The sequence below is a fragment of the Phasianus colchicus genome, chromosome 1 (genome assembly GCF_987193195.1).
Source record: "Phasianus colchicus chromosome 1, bPhaCol1.hap1.1, whole genome shotgun sequence".
NCBI lineage: Eukaryota > Metazoa > Chordata > Aves > Galliformes > Phasianidae > Phasianus > Phasianus colchicus.
The window spans coordinates 134,759,367-134,784,088 of NC_143436.1; the positions used below are offsets into that span (position 1 = coordinate 134,759,367).

Here is a 24,722-nt window from a genome sequence, read left to right on the forward strand (position 1 = left end):
AGAAGGGTTTAAGCAGGGGAAAAGTGTGAGGAAGGAGCAGCTAAAGTGAAGTCTTACAAACTGACCACAATCCCCATTGCCCCTTGGCTGCTTAGGGCAGGAGATGGAAGAATGGGGAAAAAGAATTGAAACAGGCTGAGAAGGGCAGGGGAAATGCAATGTTTTTGTTTTGCCTTTGTTTCTAGTTAGGAAAAAAAAACTTCCCAAAGTCAAATCTGCTTTCTTTCCCTGTGACCATGATTGGAAAGGAATCTCCCAGTCTTATTTTCTTCCCCTCTTGTCAAAGAGAGGAAGCAAAAGAGCAATGTAGCAGGCCTCCAGCAGCCAGCCAAGATCAACCCACCACAGCTCTGTTTACATGTGCACAATAAAGAAAACTGAAGTTCTTCAGAACATTGCTTTTTAAAAGGTCTGTATAATTTATTATGGAATTTGAGCTTTTAGCCATTAAGTTACATCAACAATGCATAACTTGACATTCTTATAATTGTACATACACAATGGAAAAAACAACAGTTTGGTGCTTAATCCAAATCAACGCAACCAAGTTAGTACAAGGTTACTATAAAAGCTGATTGTCAATAGTTGTTGACAAAGACTAGCAAGTTGAAGTGGTTATCTGCACTTGTGTTTCTAGTAGAAGTGAATTCAAAGTTTTGGACTTAAGCTTGAGACTAATGACATGACAGAAACTCAAATTACCTTGCTGTTGTCAATTCAGAAGGATATGCTCATTTAAAAATACAGTATCATTACCGTGTTTCAGATGGTGAAAACTAGCTTCAGGTCCTATGGAAGTAAAGTGAACAGCTTCCAGGCAATGCATTCTTCACACAAACACATGCAATCGTAGAGACATTCTACTTTTAAACTTTCGTAAGTCGAGTTCTGCAATACAGCAGGATATCCGAGGAGAGAGATTAGGACCCATACTGAACAAAAACAAAAGCCACCAGCTTGATTTCTGCATGTTTAATCTACAATTCCAATTCCCAAATCTTCACATATCACCTGTAAGAGAAAAGAACAGCCAGTAAAGATCAGCATCAAGGACAGAAAAATTACTGCTGCCACTTCTCATTTCATAAATTTTAGTTCAGGATGGCCCTACTGTAAAAGTACATCTCAACTCAAAGAGGAGTTGTCCTGCCCTCCTCCTCCACCTCAATAGCTGATTCCCTGAACCCAGTTCCAAACTTCACCTTGTTACACAGTAAAAATATACAGCTTCCTAGATTGTCAAAATACCACTTGAATGGATTTATTTTTCTACCATTTAAGCCGAGTTAGTTTATCACACTCTTAAATTTGAAAGTGTGAGCCAGAACTAAGTGAATAGTTGAAGCATAAAAGGAAAACTGGGAAAGGCCACCCTTCTGTTCTTGCATCAGCAAGTTCAATTGGTTTGGGGCATCTTGTCAAGTCTCACCCAGACTGGTGGCTGAAGTGAAACACGTGGAAGAGAACAGTCTCTTGCCAAGCTGCCAGCATCAAGAACACCATTCCCTCCAGGTTAACCTGATAATGACAGCTATCCCCCTCTACTATGTTTCAGTTCCACCTCTCCTTATAGTCAGTACTTCCTTAATAACTTCAGCATATTTGTTCAGCATAGAAATGCTGCATTCAGTACCTAGCTCTTTGGACTTCAGCTTCAGACTCAAGAAATGATAAACTCCAACCAAAGACACCCAACCTCTGACAACTACACATATGACCTCCCCACTCAGAAGATGATCAAAGTTCAAACTCTTATAGCTTTTTTGAGCAAGAATTCCCAGTTTTACTGAACACTAGGATGCTGATGTGTACCAAGGCCATATATTTATGGCATAGCTGCACTTATTGATTCACAGTGTCCTCAACCTCAAGTAATGATTGGTACTGCTAACAGCTGTCTAGACTTAGCTAGACAAAAGTTTGTTTTTATGGGGCAGTTACACCATCAGCTCAATATGCTATCCTATTTATTGCCACAATCATGCAAAACCAAGCTTCTGATGGAGCTTATCAAAACCTGTGAGTGCATATCCCACTTGTCTCAAGCATCCTCTGAAGCACAGGGATAGAAGGGCCATCACCACACACATGCTGGACTTCTTTGCACAGCCTACTACTGCCTTGCCTTAGAGAAAAGCCAGAAAGCTGGGCAGAAAACCAGACCACCCCTGAATCAAGAAGAGGTCAAAAAAGATACTTTGCATGCTTCCCTAAGGTTGTGGCAACAGTGTTTCCCTATGCCCAATTTCATCCCTGAACAGGAAAGAAATTCCTTAAGCACAGTAAGAAACCAGCTTTGGTAGGAATATAGAATCACCCACGTAAGCAAGAGTTTAAAAAACATTCTCACTGTGATTAAACCACCCTGCAACTCCTCCAGCATGCCTTCCCTTAAGAATCTAGCACTGATTACTGGCAACAGGCAACTGGATGACATTCATATACTTGGCAGTAGGGCCCAGCAGAAGGAGTTGCTGCTATCTAATCAAATACTGCAGAGAACCTCATCCAAGCATTGCTCAAAGCCCATTTTTGCTTAGAAGAATGCAGCCTTGATTAGAGGTAGTTAGTGGAAAAAAATCCAAATTGTCTAGTTAAACTGGTACCACTGGTAATTTAACTCACAGTTAAGATGCATTTAGATTTGAAATGTCTACGAGTTCATTTTTTTTCTTGCCAACAGATCTAAAAGCAGAAGCTAAGCTTTGAAAAAATTGCTATTACATTTTTCTTCAATTTCACATTTTTAGACAATATTAGTAAGATTCAGTCTCACTTTAAACACCAGCCCATTTGATACTTGTCTCCTTGCAAAATCTTTTGCACTTCACGTTTGCCCCATAACAGTACCACTAGAAGTGATGAAATCATTCTAATGAATACCATCCCAATGAAATTCAACATCTATAAGTACACTCCTTGGTCCTGCTAGGGATTTTCCCATTTATTTACTCAACACTGCCCAGTGTGGCTGAGCATTTCATCCTGTCCACTTCATAATCACACCACATGGATGCCACCAGCCACTCTGGAGGGTTTCAACAAAATATAACAAAGGGACAGATCTCAAAAAATTTTGCATGTTTTATGAAAAACATGCAGCTAGAATGAGAACCCACAATACATACAGCATTAGCTTACACATTAGGCAGGAAATAGCCTCAACAGAGAGGCCGATTATAGATTCTCCAAATGGTGGGGAAGGAAGTTAAAGGACATCTACTCTACCATAGGTAAAAGTTACTTTTATATAATCTGGTTACCTGTATTTACCCAGAGCTGCCTTCACCCACTTACTCTAAATGGTCTGTTTCAGTTCTAACCATACATTTCTAAGCCTCTTGGCTACTGCTTTAAGTTTCATAGACCGACTCCTTCCTGTTCTTTATTTTTACACTACCACTATTTTTGCTGAAGTACACAAGCTTTCTGAGGTCAGACCAACATTCGCTTCGGACAATTTTGTCATTGTGCTTCCAAGGAGAGCAAACTGCTTATTGGAGGCACTGCAATTCGGCCTTTTATTGTCATCATTCCTCAGCAGCGCAGCTATGACAGACTACACACAAAGATTCCTATGACATATTGCATGAAACAGGTATAGTGACATTAGCAGATGTGTTCCAGGAACCTTTAATATTTGTATGCTTTGCTAAAGTTGTCAACACTACAGACTTTTCTAAGCGCGCTTGTCAATTTGCAGCTTCATTACCCTCCCTTCCAGATTTCAGCCTCAATTCTAAACCAAAGCCCTTTGTTTTAGAGCTATTACTTAAAAATTGAAGTACTTACCACAGTTCTCCCCTCCAGCATGAATACTGCACTGCAGATATCAGCAAGATACAATCCACAGATTAACAAGACTTCTCTTGGTAATTCCTCTTGGTTCCTCCTCGAGCTAGAGTTTAAACCCTCTCAACATTTACTAAAAGAAACAATGTTCAATTTTGTGTTAAGGAAGAGGGAGAAGACTTAGTTTATAATATTGAAGATACAGTTGAAAAGGCAGTTCTGGAAATGTTGATAGGCTTCTTTTGGAGACAAACATCCCTATACATTATTTGTTTTAGTTGTGGGCTGTTTTTTCATTTGTTCAGTTTTGGAGATGCTTGGTCAGTCATATTCCATTCTCATGTGCTTCTTGTAAGATAAAGGCATCACAAAAACTTGCACCTGCTGGTGACATCAGAACTACAACCTGACAATTTTCCAGTAAACCTAGAAATTACACTCCTACAAGGAAGAGGCAGATTATTGTCAGTAAGCAAGCATCAACAGGAACATTTTGAAGGAAATTTAGGATGAAACATTTGCTCTGCAAAGTAGAAGTTCAGACTGTATTTCCCCAGATGAAATCTCTCATTCTGGAACATTCATTTTAAACTTAAGAAAAGTTATTGCTTCTATTGAAGCTCAATGTAAGTTAGAAAAAGAATTGCATATTTTCATAAAAACATTCCAAATGTACATTTTAAAAACAAAATGCATTCTGAAACAAATGCCTGGCAACAGACACTGTTTTAAGCAACCTGTAAGAACAGCTTTACCCAAAAAAACTGAGGAACATAGCACATTTATAACACGACAATGCTAAAATCCTAAGCGATTCATTTAATACCCTTATTAAGTAGTGTTTTAAATATACATATTTCTTTACAAAACAGTTTAGCAATTCCCTATACTGCTTAAGAGTATATAAATATTTGAATAAGAGGTCATACTGGGAAATGTCAGGGTTTATATTTACTCTCAGATGGTTCAGGTTTCACAGGTGTTTGACTATAAGGCACAATACTGCTAAACTGAAAGAAAGGGATGAAAGGTAGTGACAAACCCAGTCAAAACCCCCTATTATGGAATCTCCAGGAGAAGAATTCTAGCATCTCTACACAAAGAAAAAGTGTTTGTAGGTCTTAAACAGTTTCAATTTGCACATAAAGATGGGAGCAGGAATAAGAAGGAATTAAGTCTTATAAATAGACTAATAAATACATTTTAGCTATAGTTAGCCCTTTACCTCTGTTCTACTGAGTTTAAGATTGAAAGAGGTAACCAGTGTGCATATACCTAAATAAGTCTACATGCTCAGCACGTGAAGACCACCTAGTACAACCTATTGCTGCCAAATTCAGTATAAAAAGCTAGTGAGACATAGTCTCCTTTTGCTCTCAGTGGAACACATTACAAGATCAAATTATTATTTATTATACGTACAGAAAGTTGCAACTACTAATTTTTTCATCACCAAAGTGGGTATGTAATATACCCATTAAGTTGATTTCTCCAAAGGTTAGATTGTGTCTTTTTTAAAGAATGTCCATCTCCAGTTACAACAGATCAGAACTTTCAAAACATTTTAATTGTTGTAGTCTTGTAAGTGTTCACCATATATACATGCTGAACATGAGTAGTGCTTCCAAAATATTTATCCATTAGACATTCTACATTGTCTCACTGCCTTGTCTTCATCTTGTTACAGCCCTCTGAAACACAATGACATTGTAATAATGCTTACAGAAAAAGGGTTATTGCATCTTTTTATAGGATGAGACATCCAGAGGAAGTTTTTATAAAATCCTCTTGTGTACAAAATTTTTTAGTTATTAGCCCTTTTGGAACACCAGCTAGAAAAGTTTGAAAGGTAAAATAATTTACATTGTTATTTTTCCATTAACCAGACAAAAGTTCATACTACTTAAATAAAAAATAGTTCTTCAACGACCTATCCAAGGTATCTTCCATGAAGCAGCTCAGTGGGAATTTCCATTCGATAGATGTTCTCCATGCCGGTTATTACTGACATCCACATCTAGAAGTCAGAAATCAGAAGAAAATTTGTTTCTAGATTCATCTTTTAAATTGCTTTATCTAAATTCTGGGAACAAGTAGTCATGTATATATAAGGTTCAAAATGCTCCACATAAGTAAACAGGTGTTTTGGGAAGACTATTTCCTCCCCCCCCAAACAATTTTTTTCCAATCTTGACAGGACTGCCTCATGATCTACCTGCCTCTGTTTTCTGAGCATCAGAACAAGCACCACTCAATCTGCTCTGCAGTGCAATACTAAGATTACTAACGTCATTTGGAAATCTACCAGAGATCATCTGGCATCCTCCAGTGCCAATAATGGCACCATGGATACGAAGTGATAAACTGAATTATTACTTACCAAGTAATGCTGTGGTTTCACCTGCATCCTCTTTTAAACTGGTACACTGCAATACAGATTCACTGGTGGAAGAAGCTGACAGTTCGCTTACTTCGTTTCTGTCCTCTTCTTGTAAAGCAATACTCAGACTTCCCACTGAAACACTGCCACTTATTGATTCAGGTATTGGAACTTCAAGTGCATCTTCAGGGTCCCCCTTCAAAATTAAAATACATTAATTGACACTTCTGTCCACCATCACACATCAATGTTCTTCCATATTATCACTTCATATCTTCACCTTATTGGAAAAAATGACTTTTTTCAGCTAGTATTGCCTATAAACTCATGGGTACAGTATTTAGCAGTGTCTACTTCAAATGTCAATGTCAGATCCTCAAAAAACTCAGAAAACCAAGAGTGGCAATGGCAGGAGTCAACCCATCCAGCTGGAGTATGTCAACATTTCAACAGTATCGATGCAGTCTGGTTAGGAGCACACTCAGCATGTATAAAATCTTACTGAGCAAACCTACTGGTTATGCAGAAGAGTATATAAACTGCTGTTTTCTCACAATAGTAGTTTGGCAAGTTGCAACTTTTTTTTTTTCTTAAACTGGAGTGAACAAAAGTTTGACATAAGAAAAAGGCTTCTCTCCACCTCTTCCTCCAGCCTAACTTTAAATGCTGGTCTGAAAAAACAGACGTAATGCCGACTCCTTACACTGCAGGAATAAAACTTGCAATGTGAGCAAAGGAACTTATTTGATCTGGGGGACAGCATAAGCTACTGCTCATAACTTTTAGGATGGATCCAAGTCCTACATATGCAATTCTGTTCCTAAAATGGAGCTTTAAGCTATTGCTATTAACATAATCAGACTATTTAATATAAACAAGTACAGTGCACTACAAGTAGCTCTTCTGCAAGCTACAGAATGATCATTTTCCACCTCCTCAGAAAATTAGCAAAGGTCTGTCCTAAGAAATTCTATGCTGTTCCTTCCTTTGCTCTTAGAACAGCACACTTTTTATCATGCTGGATTTTAATAAACTGCAGAACAATTACATTTGAACACAAGTTGAGACAAGTGATACTAAACTCTAACGGGTGCGACCGTCAGGGAAAAGATCAGTGATTTTTTGTTTTCATAACTTCAGCAGCTAAAGCAGCACTGAAGACAAAATATTCAACAATGCTCACCTAAACCAGAAAGTCAGACATGCTGAACTGCAGTTCTCATTTCTCATAAGTAGTAACTAGTCCACTAAGTACACAGTTTACAAAATACAAGGTAAGTAACAGGACTGACTTCCTGTCTTCTTTCTACCATAAGCTTTTAAATATACAGAAGCATCTGAAGTGTTTACCATAAAACTGAATTCAGCCTTCAGACTCTTAGCATGGCTCAATGAACTTCTGTAATAAGGCTGCACCTTCAAGTCTGCTGTTACAAGTCAGCAAGCACCCTGCTGAAAGAGCTGCCTTGCTCTTTACACTTCTTTGCTCATATCAGCAAAACATGTACACAATTGCTCTATATATCAGAATGGACAACCTGGATGAGGCTGAAGACCAAGCTAGAAAAAAAAACAGCTGAATGACATCTCACACTACTAATTCCAGCACAACTTGAATGACTGAGAAGACATTTTCTCCATTCCACCAGAAAAGAGAACTGGGCTTCTGTGTTTAATACAACCTCATTCAACCTGCTTCCAATATTTTTATCCAACAAGCAGAGTTAATCCTCTTGGTTTGCATTGGTATCAGTACCCTCTGCAACAGTAGGAATTCAAGGAATAGAAGTGTTCTGAAGTGTTTCAGCTTTGAGACTGTATACGAAAGGATAGAACCTTTCACATACAACACAAGTTATGTTAACATCAGACTTGAAAACAAGCAAGAAGCAAGCTATTAACAATAGTAACATAGTTATTTCATGAGAAGATTGCAATTCTTAAATAACGCCTTACTTGCTATACAGAACCACCATAATTTGGTGTATATGTACACCTAGAATATAATATGTATATATACACACACTGCATAGCAGGAGTATTGCCATCCTTCACAAAACAAAAAAGTCAGTCAACCATCTACCTGCTAAGTCTCTGTAATGAAATAAGAGAGAAGCTAGTCATAACGCAGACCTAGCCAATGAAAGAAATGCCCCTGAATCCAAGGAACATCCCTGCTTCCTGAAGGTCTCTGCAGATCAGTAGAAGAGGTACATTTGTGTCTAAGGCATCTTAATGGAACTCAAGACTATTTACCAACAATGACCAAGTAACCTACCGCGTGTGTCTTCATCTCTCTTTTCTGGTGCTGTCAGGAAGAAATGAGAGCACATCATTTTCTCTATTTAACCAATTTCCAATCAATGTCTTTAGGAAGGTTCTCAGTAGTGCCTCATTTACAGGGATAAAATACTGGGTATATGTGGAATTATATAAATATGTGCTCAAATATAACAAAATTATACTAAATTTACTTTGAATTGCAGTTCTCAACAAGACTGAAAACATACATGAAATCTACTGAATTAAGTTAGTTTTTTGTAGTTTGAGCAAATTGCCTCACTTTTGAGTTAACTTCATTACTATTGTCAGCTGATGACAGAAAAAAATGATTACCACACAGTACATATAGAGTTCATAAACAGTTCAATACTCTGTTTAAGCTCCTATCCACAAAATTCCCTTTTTTTTTTCATATTTTCATTCACTCTTGTATCTTCTCCAGCTAGTAAAGTAGTAACTGTTCTCATTCTGAACAGTTACATGAAGACTTGTTTAATGTATTACACTTCTTTCTTGAAGGTTAAAACAAGCATGCAACATACCCAGTATCCCAAAGCCTTGATAACATCTAGTTTACACATCGGACAAGTTCGGTGATCCAAAAGCCAAGGGTCAATGCACGTTCTATGGAAGATGTGTCTGAAAATAAAGAAAATACCCTTAGTACTTACTATGAAAACCACACGTTACTTCTTCAAAAGATATGCAAGGCATTGCCTTGACAGGTAACCCAACTCCTCTGTAACCCTGACATTTAGGTACTGCTTAATTTACTAGGACAGATGTAACCATAAGCTCTGGAAGCATCTTTTTCAGGTATGTTAACCTAAAATAAAAGATAGCACTAACTACAAAGACATCACAGAAGTATCATTTCAACTGTGTACAATCCAAACAGTTCTATTTCATTTTTACACTTCTCCCAATGGCTTCTTTTCCTCCCACATGTATGAAGTTCTATACTGTCTCTCAGTGCTCTTCAATGTGTGACAGGCCATAGGAATGGCAGGGTTTCAGCCCTGATACCAGTTTCAAAGAGTCTCCAAAAAGTTTATCAATTTTTGGTTAGGTAAAACATAGCACAGAGAAGAGAATAACAATGTTAACTTACTTGCATGGCAGAATTCGGACAGTATCTTTCAGTTTATAGTTCTCAATGCACACAGCACAGTTTTCCACATCAACATCTAGACCCTAAAGACAAAAACATTTAAATGCATTACATCCATGTCATCACAGAACAAACTTCTGAGTTTCCATAGAAGGTGGTATAAGTTAGCTTAGCAAATAAAAACACATCCCTCATTTAATTCTAGATGAGGTGATTTGATCAAGTGAAACCAAAAGCCAGGCCCCTAATTCAAGAGTTTCCAATTGAAAAAGCTATATATGGTATGCTATCTGTCAGACCTCAAACACTGGCTTGAAGATTGGCTTCCATGAACAATTTACAAAAAACACAAAAATCAAGAAATTTTTAAAGAAGTCAACATAAATGAGCATCCAATCTAATTTTTAACTGACCCAAGACTTGCAAGAGATTAAGCAGAGAGTGGTTCTTGAAGGTAAATACTGTGAACCATCTTTTTCCATTTATACTTTTCTTCTACCACATCCTAATATATATATCCTTTGCAGGCCAAAGGAGGAGAAGTAAAATTTTATAATGATTTTTAAGTCTCTTCTCCAAGCTTATAGCATAAGGAGTTCAAACAGGATTCCCCCCATCCCTACTTTTTTTAGGGGTTATTTAAATTTTCTTAACAGGTCTTACTACCTCCTTGATGCCTTATGGTTATAGTAGGTACAATAAATACCTCCTGACAAAAGAAATAATTCAGTGTTAATTGAGTTGTTTAAAAATAAGTATTAGAAGAACACACAGTGGGCCAACTCCTTTCATCCTCCACTGAAATATTTCACATTTACTGCTGACTGAAACAGTTAAAAATTACCACAAACATTCAAATGAATTAGTATGACAAGGAAGCTTTCAACTTCAAGGCAAAGTTTCTCCCTCCTTTACATGCTATTACTTTACATAATGCCTCAAATTCCCAAATCTTTTCTTTTTTTTTTTTTTAACATAAGCAGTTAAGGATAAACATTTTTCCTATGTAGATGTTTTTTCTTATTCTACACAAGAGACAAAACCCAAGCGTGCAGCACATGACCAAATGAGTGTCCATTTCGCAATAATCCCATAAGCTTCTCAGGAAAGATCTACACGACAGCAAACAATTTTAAAACATTGACCTATTTTTAGTTAAATATCTCAACTCCAAAAGAAGCAACAATAAAAAAACTGTACTGTCACAATAAACAGAATAACTGCACTCTTTCTATCATAAGGACAGAATGAATGGAAACATGAATGGTAACATTTTTCTTTAGAGGCAAGAGCGTGTTTTTAGATAAATTCACATTAGTTCAAAGGTACATTTGAACCACTAAGTTACCAAAATTTGCTGGTAGTTGGGTGACTCAAAACAATTGATAAGGTATTATTCACCAACTAGAAAACCTTTATCTTAGATATTTTTATCTAATTTCATTCTTTGCTTGACCAACACGCCACTAATAGCTGCTATGAGCAGACTGCACAAGAACTTTGTTAAATCCCCCTATTTTATTTACTTTGCTTACAGATACATTAATAGTAATGAACTGATACACTTTAAAATCCCCCCTTTCTAGAGGTTGATTGAGCATCAGCTTAAAAGCAATTAACAGCTCCACTGTGGTCCTCATGATAGAGTTTACCAAGACTCTTCTACATCATTTTCTTCCCACACAGACATTACACTTTGACATTACTTCATGTAAGTTGCTATCCAGTTCTATATTTCCTTCTTTCTAACTTCACCTTGTGAGGAGTATGCACATTCCCCATCCCAAGCTTGGCAGATTACTTTTTGCTGCCATTTACAATTTAATTGAAAGCAAGAAATACTTTTAAAGTACTGAACTAAAGTACTCTGAATGTCCAAGAGGAAAAAAAAGGCAGGCTCTGTGACTGTTTTAACCTCAAACTAGTTTGCTATATAAAGGATATATTTTCCATAGTGTATAACAAACAGCATCAGTTGCACCACATCTTTTGAAGTTTTTAAGCACCCTTTTTCACCTTAATTTTATTCATGGATTTAAAGAAAATTCTTGTTTTCATCTCTAAACAAGTCAGTCCTTAAGTAAAAGCTGATCAAAGAAAACAAATAAGGCTGGGAAAGAAATGTCTGTATGCTAGCAGAAATCTTCTCAGAAGTTAACTCAGCCTTTAGATTCACAGCTGCCTGAAGTCAAATTGTTTCCTTCAAAATCTCTTTTTTTCCTACCTCACAGTTGTTCTGTGAGTTATTAGTTTAGGCCTTAAGCTGGTAAAATTAACTTTTTGAAAGCTATATTGAATTTTTAGAATCGTTTATTCTAGTGGAATTGTTTTAGCTTCTTACATTTGTACTTGAAGTCTTAATAGCTTATGTATCATATGCTGAAAAAGCTAAAGAGCATTTTGCTTTTCAAAGCTTTTTAGATTTGTAAGGCCCTCTGAATAATAAAATGGGATGTCGTCTTAAATGAAAAGCTTATATCAGCTACACAAACTATGCAATCAATAGGTCCTAGGAATAATTTTGCAATCTACCTGTTGATGCTTTCAAGTGATGGTAAGATCAATGTTTCCTCATCTTTATAGTAGTATCAGCCCTTTTTTGTCCTCTGTTCTGTGTAACTAGATACTAAGTGCAACGAACCAGCCTCATGTTTCAGAAGCAGTTGCATTTTGACTCTTCAATTTTAAAATTGGTCTTCTAGCAAAGGCAATGAAATTAGCCTAAAATTGTAAGAACCTCACTGCAGTTATTTTGAGATAATTTCAGACTAAACTCCAATAAGGCATTACTTCAAATCATTCATCAAAAAACCAAAGCCACCAAGTTACCTTGTCTCCACGTTTCACAGTATGCAGTTGAAGCTGGCTGATGGCTTTCTTGGTTTCTTTCCTATGTCCCTTGAATAAAGATGTGAGGCATTAGCATAGACTTGAGCTTCAAGAGCTGCATTTCAAAGCTTTTATACATTTTCCACATGGATTACTAAGCCTTCTGAATGCATCAGAAAATTCAACTCTGGCCAGATAATTTATTTACAAAGTACTTCCAGCCAGCAGATGCTGAAGAACTACGAGTCTTGCATTCTTGGGGCACAATAGTAAACATTATCTATAGGCATACTGCTCTAACAGTGGCCTCAGCTGGCACAGAGCTAAGCAGATCAGACAGACATACAGTCTTGTACAGTAGCTGCCTGCACTAAGGGCCTTCCCACACAGGAAAATTGAAGTTAATTTATGCTTTAGAGCTGCAACAACAGAATTAACCAGACCTTCTTGTTAGGCCAAGCAATGAGCAAGCAAGCTGTAGGTTTTACACAAGCTTGAGAGTAGGTGGAATCCTGCTGAGTAGCCTACAGCTGGCTACCAGGTCAAAAGGCTGCTTGTAGCTATTCATGCCTTCCCTCGTTAAACACTGCCTAACACATTATCCAAAGCTTTACACTGAAAGGACACATTATGCAAAAGAGACGACAAGAAAGGCTTCACAGACATGAGACAACATACTGGACTCCTATACAGTAACAGCCCTAATTATGCTTGGAGGGGAAGCAAGCAAATAAAGCAGTACTGTATTCTAAGACAAAGACATAGCTACTGCTAGAAACTGAACATTCCCAATTAAGAGTTTGATCAACCTAGCAAGAACTCCTGCTGATGAAATACAGTAATAATAATAATAAAAAAAGCAGCTTTTCTCTTAATGATGTCACAACAACTTATATCCTTTATATGAACTTGAAGTACCTTTCTTCTCCCCTCTCAAGTAATCATAGAATGGCTTGGGTTGGAAGGAGATCCCAAGGATCATCACATTCTAACCCCCATGACAGAAAGTAGTCTGAAACTTCCCCCACACTGCACTTAACCAGCAGCAGTTTCTTCCACCTTCTGTACCAGCTCAGGTTTCCTGCACCGTCCTGCTTCACCTCCAGCAGCAAGAAGCTGTTCAAGGATTTACTGCTAAACTGATATTAGATTGTCACAAGAAACCCTTCCGCAACCTCACTAAGCAGCTGCAGAGTAGCTTGCTTTATACCATGTCATAATTAACTTCAAAGTTTTAATTGTGCTGAAGTCAGTAAGCCAAACAAGTAAGATTCAGGTTACATGAATGACTTCCCGTTTCCAAATTTCTCTCAAGATTTCTAACACTGTATTTTGACCAAAGATATTCAAAACATCTCACAGCTTCACAGTTTTGTAAATCTGTTTTCAACAGTCGCTATAAAAGAGCAAGATCTAGGAAACATGGCATAAAAGCCTAATGCTAGATGATTTCATTTAGTTAAAGAGCATTTAGATGACAAACTGTTAAGAGTTTATGGTACATATTTTTGGGAAGCATCCCATTCAATCTAAAATCTACAAAATACAAAGCATTTGATTTCCCTCTAGAGTGAACTGTCCTAAGGTACACGCAGGCAGGAAAAAACTGCTTTCTTAACTAAAAAAAAAAAGTTAGAACAAAAATGCACTCCTTTTTCTGTAAGTACTTCACAAGAAAATATTTTTCTTAGAATTTACATTCTGAGAATATTTTCAAGACTTAAATATTTGAAAAGAAAAAGGAAAAGACGACTACAGGGAATCGACACTTCATGACTTCATGTAGACTGCAAGTTTAACTAATAAAGGAACATAGAAAGGGCAAAGCAGAACAGAAGCTATTCCTTCCTGACCTCTCCTGTTCTCCCATCATGCTCAGCACTCTAATAGTCCTAACAAGCACAATCTCACACAATATGTGCTCCTTCCAGAGCACCGCTATTCACAGCAGTTTTTGTAAGGCATTAGAACCAAAAATTTTAGCTCTAATTATTCTGTCTTAAAAATAAGAATTACCATGCTCTCCTTTTTCATTTAATGAAAAAGTATTCTGGTTAGTAAAGTTAGTACCGTCAGAATGAAAATTACATAAGAATGAAAATAACTTCCATCCTCTTAACATTAAATTTAACTTAGATGACAAATAACACAAGAAACTGCCTTCATTCATTTTTTAATGATTGGCTAAATTAATTTCTCACTACTTCATACTGGTTTCTATAATTACAACTAGCCAAGCATATAGTGCTAACTACCAAATTGTTTATTAGCCTCACTAATCATCATTGAATACTGCTGGAGGGCTATAAGAAAGAAGGGGACAGACTCTATAGCAGGGACTGTTGTGACAGTACAAGAGGAAAAAGATTTCAATCTAAACGAGAGAAGATTTAGATTGGATAGAAGCAATTTATTGATTTATTTTTTACAATAAGGGTGGTGAGGCACAGGATCAAGTTGTTCAAAAATGTGGTGGAAGCCCCATCCTTGTCAAAGTCAGACAGGACAGGGCTCTGAGCAACATGATCTAGCTCTAAGTATCGCTGTTCACTGTAGGAGAGTTGAATTGGATGATCTTTAAGGGTCCCTTCCAACTCAAATAATTCTATGTCTTGTTACTACACAGTAACAAGAAGGAACAGATCTTTAAAAATGCTCCAATAAAACGCAGGAAGTTAGGCAACTGATCTGATAGAAGACTGCAAGTGCTTTTAAGCTGCATCTCCAATTACCTGGTTTCCAAACTGTGATCCTGTGTACAGGAAACGCTGGATATAGTAAAAGATCAGCCAAGCAAGCGATATAATCATCATGGTGATGAAGGCAATTGCAACAAACACAACCGACTGACCGCTGATGTATTCCTGCACGTGACGCGTGCCAACACCAATAGTCATTCTTACTGGAATGCCTCTTCGTACTGGCTCCAATATCTCTATTCCTTTCGGATAACCAACCATTATCACCACTGTATTTCCTGTTCCTGTTAGAGGGGGGAAAAAAAAAAGAAAAATCAGTAAAAATGTTGGCATTCTGGCTTGACAGTAGTTTGGGCCTCTTCAATTAAGAGCAGGGAGTAAAATTACAGGAACGTGTCCTCATTTTTTTCAAGTACAGTAGAACTTACATAAAGTTTAATGATAGAGAACCCTTTACTTACATTATGAAATTCAAGTGCGAGATATTTAGGAGTTTACACTACTAAGTGTATTAAAAGTACACTTTACTTTTATCAAGGCCCTACACTCCTCATTCCACACAGCAAGAGGAGGTGTAGATGCTGTGCAAAAAGCTGGCAAGCCATAAAGATCTTATCTTGAATTTGCAAGGTTCTAACATACAACTCAAGAACAGTTAGTCTTCGTTAACGTAGGAACTTGAACTGCAGCTGTAGACAGAATGTAAACTACCACAAAAAGAGAAGCATTCAGTTAAGTTTGTATTGGAATTCACAGCACAATTACACTGGACACAACAACAAAAAGACTGGATAATTAATACTCAATTACATTATTCAATACTAAGTATTCACAATCTAATGGGACATCAAGGCGAGAACTTGTCAAGAAATACTTCTGGACTCTTCTGCAACAAAAATATATATTTTCTTAAGTACAAAGACTCAAAAGCATTCCATGCATATGGGAGAGAAAGCACCTAATTAAAAAAAAAAAAAGACTTTAAGCACCATATTGCAGCCAAACAAGCTAAGATACTGTCAAGACCAAATGGCATGAACAAAGACTCCTTGTGACTAGGGTTTTACTCAGTTTCGTCTGGAAATGATTCCAGTATTGTCTCAGAAACACCTGATCAGTATTACAAAACAAATGGAAATCAAATATACTTGTTATGAATGTCACCTTTTCAATGGTCCACGCTGTTTTTATTTGAATAGTTCTTACTATACGCCCTTGGTAAATTACAGCTTTCTAGTTTGCCTTGCACTCCTGTCTCTGAGAAAAATCAAAACGAAGCTTGATCCAGGAAAAAAGTCATGGAATAAAGAATAGAATTTCCCCAGCTGAAAATAAAAAGTTGTAATATCACAGCTACCCTTTCAGATTCACAACCTTACTGACTTGCTACTTGCAGCGAAGCCTCCCACTGAAGATGTAAAGCCTTTTCCATTCCCAATTGCATTAGTGGCTCTATTTGCAAGTCATGTTAAAAGAAACTGTTGCTTAATGTATGGCATTATGTTCAGCGGGGATTCTGAAAACTTGGAAAACCGCTTTGGATTCACCTACTGCCTATTACAATGCAGAGTTATTTGCCTTAAATATTTCAGACATCTTCCAGCTGAGACACCCACTCAACCTTGCCATGTCAGTAACACTCCAAGGGGAATGGGCTCACAGTGCACTTCTGCAGGTAGCAGCTTTTCCCTCCCCCTCCAGAAGGTGTGATGGGCAGCTGTGGATGAAAAGTTGCAGGTTCCAAGCACAAGCTGAATAACCCTCCTGTCTGAATGCCAGGTAAACTTTTCCAGCTCCACCTTAGCAATCACCTCGCCTTCGCCTACCATAAGAACTATTACACTCATCAGCTGCTTCCAGACCTGGCAAAAGAGCAGCATTTCCAAATAGGGCTGGGTTTCTCAAAGGTCTGAGAAAAAGGTGCTGCTGGAGCAAGGCCCAGCTTATGTCCCTGCTTAGCCATCCCGCATTTGCTCACCAGCAGCCATCTGCCCAGCCAGCATTCACCTAGCTCCCAGCGTGTGCAGTCTTGCCAACTGGGTGTATTCAGGAGATGCAGAGCAGTGAAGTTTAAGACAAATAGGGCAAATCCATGAGCAACTTGCTACCTAATTAGCTCTACTCACCAACAGTGTTATTATTCACACAATACCACAGATGCAAGCACACTCAGAATTGTGCAACAATTATTATTTTCCTCCCTAAACTAGCACAAAAGCATTACCAGAGAAACTAATGAATCCTGTAGAGAAGGTTGTGTGATATTCTCCCTGCTTTCTGACCTTGCAGTGCATCAGTAAGTTACCAAGAAAAGAACATATTAAGTTAAAAATGTATCCCACATAGCCAAGAACCATTCTCCACAAGACTTCATCTCCTGATTTAGGTATATGGTTAATTAATTGCAAGAGTTCACAAATACCAGGATGGGTGGCACCAGCATTCATGTACTTTCACTCTGACTTGAAGAATAGAAGGCTGGAAGCAGCCTGGATTTTTCAACCAACGCAGACTTCCTCTTCAAGCCCCAAAATCTACGCTCAGTTTAAACCTGCTACATAGATCTCTGCACAGTTTTTCTCTCTCTCTCACACACACACACTTTAAAATCCCACAGCACTTAGCAATGCCTACATCTGTAGTGTCACTGGCACGTCCAAGTAGCAGACAGTTATTTACTTGAACTGGAAAGCAGGATATTTCTGCACAACGACTGCTAGGTACTGTGACAGCTTCCAGTTTTAAAACTAATGTAACTACTGCATATTTTATTAAATGTCCATTAAAAGCATTTTAGCAGCTTTAAAGACTTGGTGAGGAACCTGCTAAGATGCACGCAGTTAAACATGATGGCCTTGAAGGTCATGAGACATAAGGGAAGAAAAAAAAAACCTGAGATCCACTATTACAAAAGCTATCTCAGAGAGGCAGTTGCCCTGAGCAGCCTGCAAGACTGAGGACTTTAACTCATTCCTCACTCTAATTTTAGACTTCTGTTCTAAAACACATAATTCAAAGACAAATGGTGTTGAGTCATTCCATCAGTTTCAACTACAACACAATTCAGACCTGAAAAAAAAAAAAATCACACTTTTAAAAACCTCAAAGTTACATACGCTCGTTGAGAGCACATTTTGCTGGCTTTGCTGTTTTGTACTTGTTTCTACTTCTGCAATAACCAACCACATTTTTACCTCATTACAATAAGCCTGGATTATTTTTTTTAATTTTTTTTTTAATTTCTAAGATTTGTTTCACGCTTCAGCAGTCGGGCAGATTTGAAATCTGGTGCGTGCTTTTCTAATCATTATCATCTCAACTGAGTGCTGGGAAATCCCTAGGATACCTGGAAATAAGGACAGAATCACAGAAACACCAAGTTTGGAAAAGACCTACAAGATCATCCAGTCCAACCACCCACCTACCACCAATAGTTCTCACTAAACCATATCCCTCAAAACAAAATCCAAACGTTCCTTGAACACCTCCAGGGTCAGTGACTCCAACCACCTCCCTGGGCAGCCCATTCCAGTGCCTACAGAATCACAATGTACACATTTGAAACTCTGTGGAGATGAAGGTATGTACCCTGCTACTGAGCCAAGGTCAGTTTTACTGCATATATTGTTACAGCCTTCTCTTGCAGATGGCAGCCAGCACTCTCCTCACAAGGAGAAAGCTATACAGATAGAAGCCCCTTGATTACACACAATCTACACAACTACACTTATTCCCATTCACGAACACACAAAATATAAGTCTTCTATCATCCAGAAACCAACCACAGTTGTACTCAGTTTCTGTCCACATGAGAAATGTCAGAAGGCTCTCAAGGTTTGAGGGAGCTCAGCCCTTAGAGTGAATTTAAATCTTACTTACATTGCCACAATTAACACTAAACATGTTCTGCTCCTGGCAGCAAAACAAAGTCTCTGATCTTTACCAGTGCCATTTACAGCAGCAATCAGATGACAAGCTTTTCCCCAATCACCCAGCCCCACCTCATCTCTCCAGATCCTAGGTTTGGGTGTTATCACATGCCTCAAGAAGCAGGTATACAATCAGAAAAGTCAAGTAGCCAAGCAACTAATACAGGCTTAAGTCCCTCCTTCCACGTGTGCTTCCAACACGTATGTATTTTTATACACAGAATAACACAAGCATTTTGAAATTACTTTTGTTTCTTTTGAACAACTTAGCAACCCAACACAACAGCTGTTGTCCAAGTTAAGTAAGCCTCTGATTTCAGTCCTGTCCTCTCAGTAGAACAGCACTGAAGCCTTCTACTGAAGTAGTGAGCAGTGGTAATACAGAAGTTATGCACCACTTGAGAATCCTAAGTATCACTCAGGTCTCTAAAAGAAAAGTGGCAAAGAGTTGAAGTATGTGCCAAAATAATCCTAACCCTGCCCCTTGGGAACTGGCAAGAGCTTTTAGAATTGTCAGTACAAAATCATTCACACCTATTTTGTTCAATATAGCCGCGTAAAAAAACACGTCAATGAAGAAAAGAATTAGCTGGGTGTATTTTGGCAAAGCCTCATTAAAAATAAGTTACATAAAGAAAACTATCTTAAGTGTATGATTTCAGCTATGACCCAAGCTTCCCTCAGATCCACAAGCCAAGCGCTGAAGCTCCATTTCAGACTCATCTTAAACTACTGAAGCCGGTCCCCATTCCTCCACACAACAGTACAGCTGTCAAGCAGAGCAATACTTCACATTGTACTCCTTTACATTCTGATCAGGATGCTGAAACCATAGCTTGAGAGTGGATTGACAAATGGCTGGATGCCCAGCACAAAGTATCAGTCTCTTCACTTCCCTATTTCCGAGCCAGAGCACATTCCAGCTCATTGGTCTACTCCCTACAATACTCTACACCTTACCACTCCAGACTCCTCCCCAACCTCTCACAGATAGCATTTATATACAGTATTTATTTTCCTTTCAGAAAGGAATTTTAAACCTTTGCATTAAATTAAGTTCCACCCCTCCTCCCCCCTACCCCCAACACCACCAGAAATAAACAGAGTTCAAAACACCTGCAAACTCTGTCTTTTGGAGTTTAGACCATTCAGATACACTAATTGAAGGACAGAAAACTCCTTGAGTCATCCAAGCAAAACGAATGCTTTCCACTGGAAAAAATGCTCCACAGCCACACGTGAAGTGGTTTCACTATTACTTCCCTCAGGGAGACAAGACATGCAACATTCTCAAGAACTTAACTCAGAGAGAGAGCAAAGGCCTGAAACACAGGAGACACCAGTAAAAGGTTCTATCTGAAAAGCCTTCTTTTGCAGAAAGGAACAGGACTGCAAGGCTACATGCTCAAACTCCTGGCTGCGATGCTCCAAAACTACTAACTGAAATCCCTGCTCACTGCATTCTTGTGACGCATACAGGGCACCCATAAAACAAACAACTAATCTGCAGATTATTTGGAATGTCTTTAGTCAAATGCTTTGACACCAGCTAGCACAAATCACTTCTTGGCCTCACCAGCAATCTTTTTACACAAGCTGGAGTAAGCCTAAAAACATGCAACTGCCACCACCACGTGCACAAGAAATGTTAAAGGCAAGGATTTTTAGAAGCATGGAAAAAACGAACCTTAGAGATCAGAACAGTCCCCCATTTATCACCTGGATATTATTCAAGCTTGCACGCACATTTATTGGCTAGAATAACTACTCTGTCTTGCATCTTTTCCAGTGCCACAGCTGCAAATCCACTAAGTGGATGTTCTTCATATACATGCAACTCCACTCCCTACATACAGCACTACAGATTTCTCATAGCGTGCTGTGTACTCTGCTCACAAGTAGGATTTTCCTCCATATGTCACCTCACAAATCTGTTCAGAGGAATGGAAAACTCACATCTGCAATAAAATACTTCTATATTTCATGTTCTCCCTTGTCCCTTTTTTCTTAAAGCAACACAAAGCCTGAAACACCAATAGTAATTCTTCCCTATATTCCCAGAAGGCAGCACTGAAAATTTCAGTAGCTATTTCAAACATTTACACATTTAAAAGTTTCCACTGTGAAGCAAAAAACTGTTACTCAGAGATAGTGCTTATATTGTAATATAGCACATCCCCACGCCATCCTGACGATCTTGAGGTCTAGCCTGCATTTGTGAAATCACAATAAAAAGTACAAATGTGTAACTGTATATAACTACACTAAAGCCCATTCTTTACACAGACAGAGCTTTTATCAGCAAAATTCCAACAGATTACAAAGAGAAACGTTAACAGAACGGCAGTTGTCAGGGAGCATTTGTTTTCATATTGCTGACAGATGCAACTACACTAGCAAGTCAACACAAGGTCTCCACTGCATAGAGATGACAGAAAAAAAAAAGAAATAAGCAAGATAAGAAAGATTTCACAGAAAAAAAAAAACAAATATTCATAAGAGGCTATGACAGTGCATTAAGTGGAATGCAAGAAATTCGCACAAGACAAAAAAAAATTGTACTTATCAACCAAAGCAGCAGCAAGAATAAAAGAAAAATGAGCAAATAACAAAATAGTTGAAAAAGAACGAACCTTTACTGCCACACGGGACCTAAATCAGAATGCACCTTACCTAGCAGCCCACCCTTTCTTTCACAGCAGGTAAAGAACTGTTTGGAGCACAACTCTCAAAGGGAGCAGTTGAAGGAACTGATATTGTTCAGAATGGAGAAGAAAAGGCTCAGGAGAGACCTCATCATACACTACAATGATGTGAAAGGAGGTTGTGGTAAGGTGGAGGTCAGCCTCTTCTCTCAGGTAACAGCAATAGGACAAGAAGGAATGGCCTCAAGTTGCACCATGAGAGGTTCAGGATGGACATTAGGAAAAATCTTCTGTCAGAAAGAGCGGTGATGCAGTGGCACAGGCTCCCCTGGGAGGTGGTGCAGTCACCATCCCTGGAGGTGTTCAATAAACGAGTGGATGTGGCACTGAGGGACGTGGTCAGTGGGCATGGTGGGGGTGGGCTGCCAGCTGGACTAGAGGATCTTAGAGGTCTTTTCCAGCCTTTATGATTCCATGGCCTACTCGAGCATGCAGCAGGCAAGAAGGAACAGTGATCACAGTCCTAGCTGTGCCAGCAGGAGCTACCTTTCCCCCAGTATGCTGTGAGGCAATTTGCAGCTTGCCACATTCAAGTAACACTGTTTTCTGCAGAAACACCTTACAGTTCTACTTCAACCAAATCCCTGGTCCTCCCCTTCCTTACCACCAGGACAGCCTGCCCACTAACCAGCTCATCACACCAGGAACACACACTGCTGATACTTTTGGCATGATTTGCTTCACCTTTCTATCTTTTCCAAGACCCTCCAGTTCCTCAGAAGCCTACAAACGCTAACAGATTTTTATAGGAGAGCTTCGAGGACCTTCTCCTTGTCACATCTGTTAAGCCAGCACTGCACTTTAGGCACAGGTCGAGCCGCGGCTGCAGCATCCATCCCAGCTCTGACAACTGCAGTCAGCACAGCTAGAGATAAGCGCGCTCAAACAAGCCCACTCGACGTTTTTCTCTAGGCATCAGTTTTCTCACCTCATCCCCAAGCTGGAAGCACGCTTACCTTCCTCCCAGCCCTCACAGAGCCGCACGGGAGAGGACGCCGAGCAGAGCAGAGCCGCGGCTGTGCGCGCCGAGGCACCGCGGCGCCCCGAGGCGCTCAGCACAGCCCAGCTGCCCCGGCTGCCGCACGGTGCGGGCTAACAGAACCACGGCCTCAAGCAAACCCTGCCCTCAGCGGCGATTTAAGGGACGGAGCGGAGGAGGCTACAACCGGCTCTTCGCGGCGTCACCGCGAGGGCCGCTTCCCCCCCTCGCCTGCCCGCCGTCCCTCAGACAAAGCCGCCTCCTCCCCGCTCACCGAGGTGGGACATGGAGACGGTGCTGTTCCCGAAGCGGGCCTCGTTGTAGATGACCACGGCCGTCGCCCGCTTCCTGGCCGCGTTGGTGATCTTGTCCTTGAACGTGCAGCCGCCGCGGGCCACCAGCGCGATCCATGGCGGCGGGTCCCCGTCGGGCGCCGGGCGGCCGCCGGCGGGCAGCGGCACGTCGTAGTCGGTGTCGGCGGCGCAGCCCTCCATGTGGCGGGGCGAGGCGCCTCGGGGGATGCCCACGTGGCCCTGCGCGCCCTCCTTGGGCGAGCTGTCCCCGTAGCGGCCGCTCTCCGTGTTGCCCCGCACCGTGCGGTTGCTGAGCGGCTCCACGTAGCTCGTGCTCACCCACGCCGTGTACCACTCCAGCGCCCGGGCTCCCTGCCCGCCCGGCGCCCCCAGCGCCACCAGCGCCGCCGCCACCAGCGCCAGCCGGGCGCGCCGCACCATGGCCCGGCCGCCGCCGCCACGCCGGGACGGCTCAACGGGGCGCAGCGCACGGGGGAGGCGAGAGAGCGAAGACGGGGAGAAAATACAAAAGGAGGCCCCCGCTGTCGCCTCGCTCGGCCTCGCACCCGGCTCCGGCTCTGGCCCCGCCGCCGCGCAGGTGAGCCCTTTCGCCGCCCGCTCCCCGCCCCGGGCGGAGCCGAGCCGCCGGCGCCGCTAATGGCGAGGCGGAGGCCGGACCTGCCGCCCGCGCACGCGCCCATCCGCTCCGCCCCGGGGGATGCCGGGAGGGCGCCGCCCACCCCGGGAACGGCGGCTGGGAGGGGGCGCCTCGGTTCCAGCCCTCCCGCTTCGCTCGGCTCGGCTCGGCTCGGCTCGGCTCGGCTCGGCTCGGCTCGGGCTGCCTCAGTGTTCACTCCGCTCCCCGTGTCAGCCCTGGGGAAGCCTCAGGGTGGAGGAGCTTCCCGTGCTGATAGCTGCCCCTGTAGCACCACGCGTGCCATCGCCCCGCACCGGCACGTCCTCCAGTGTTGTTGTTTTCCTTTGGCCCTAGCCGGAGATAACTATTTTTAAAATAAAGTCCGGTCAGCCGAGCCCAGTGGTACATGCGTGAATGGAATGAGTCATCGCCTCCACCCTTTTCCTCGCCCACGTTGGAGGGTAGAATAAGCGTCCTCCCTGGGGAGAGGCGGGCTGCGGGGCAGGAAGCGGGGAGGGACAGCAGCAGGTACGCTTGGAGGCTGCCAGAAATAGAGCGCGGTGTGGGGCAGGGCAGGGAAGGGGAAGGCAGTCACTAAAGCTAAAAGTTGAGATAAGAGAGGCCTCTTTCGGCACAACGGCACGTTTGGGAACAGTGACTCTACCACCGCCTTGGGCAGACTGCTGGGTATTCCAGGTTGGATATTAGGAAACTGTTCTTCTCGAAAGGAGCAGTGATGCAGTGGCACAGGCTGCACAGGGAGGTGGTGCAGGCACCGTCCCTGGAGGCGTTCCAAAACCATGTGGATGTGGCACTGAGGGATGTGGTCAGTGGGCATGGTGGGGATGGGCTGCTGGTTGGACTAGATGATCAGAGAGGTCTTTTCCAACCTTAATTAAGCCTTCTATGAAGCTTTCTGCATACTTTTGCAGCTACTGAAATGGATCAGCTTTTCATCAGCCTTTTTGAACAATCTCACACATTCGATTTTCCTTGAAAAGTCAACAGTCGTTGCGTCATCACAGTTAGCTACATGCACTGACCAACCATGTTGACAGATCTCTGCAGAGTCTTCTTCCTAATCG

The 24,722-nt window shown here is 40.9% G+C and overlaps 1 protein-coding gene and 1 non-coding gene across 4 annotated transcripts; both read right to left on the reverse strand.

The window, feature by feature from the left end:
• Positions 1–373: 373 nt before the first annotated feature.
• Positions 374–23,676, reverse strand: RNF149 (ring finger protein 149). Of its 3 annotated transcripts, XM_031605204.2 has the most exons (10): positions 22,982–23,676; positions 15,128–15,378; positions 12,396–12,464; positions 9,567–9,649; positions 8,998–9,094; positions 8,451–8,480; positions 6,173–6,368; positions 5,723–5,809; positions 3,793–3,925; positions 377–1,011 (listed from the first exon to the last, which is right to left on the reverse strand). In XM_031605204.2, the coding sequence occupies exons 1-8, from the start codon at positions 23,439–23,441 to the stop codon at positions 5,751–5,753; spliced, it is 1,245 nt and encodes a 414-aa protein (XP_031461064.2). In that variant the 5' UTR covers positions 23,442–23,676; the 3' UTR covers positions 377–1,011; positions 3,793–3,925; positions 5,723–5,750. The 3 variants fall into 3 exon arrangements, with proteins under 3 accessions (XP_031461063.2, XP_031461065.2, XP_031461064.2); XM_031605203.2 differs by having other exon boundaries at positions 374–1,011; positions 3,793–5,809; XM_031605205.2 differs by lacking the exon at positions 8,451–8,480 and having other exon boundaries at positions 374–1,011; positions 3,793–5,809; positions 22,982–23,675.
• On the reverse strand, positions 3,429–3,542 carry LOC116236572 (small nucleolar RNA SNORD89). Its single transcript, XR_004168574.1, has one exon. It is a non-coding gene; the product is annotated as a small nucleolar RNA SNORD89 (small nucleolar RNA).
• Positions 23,677–24,722: the final 1,046 nt, after the last annotated feature.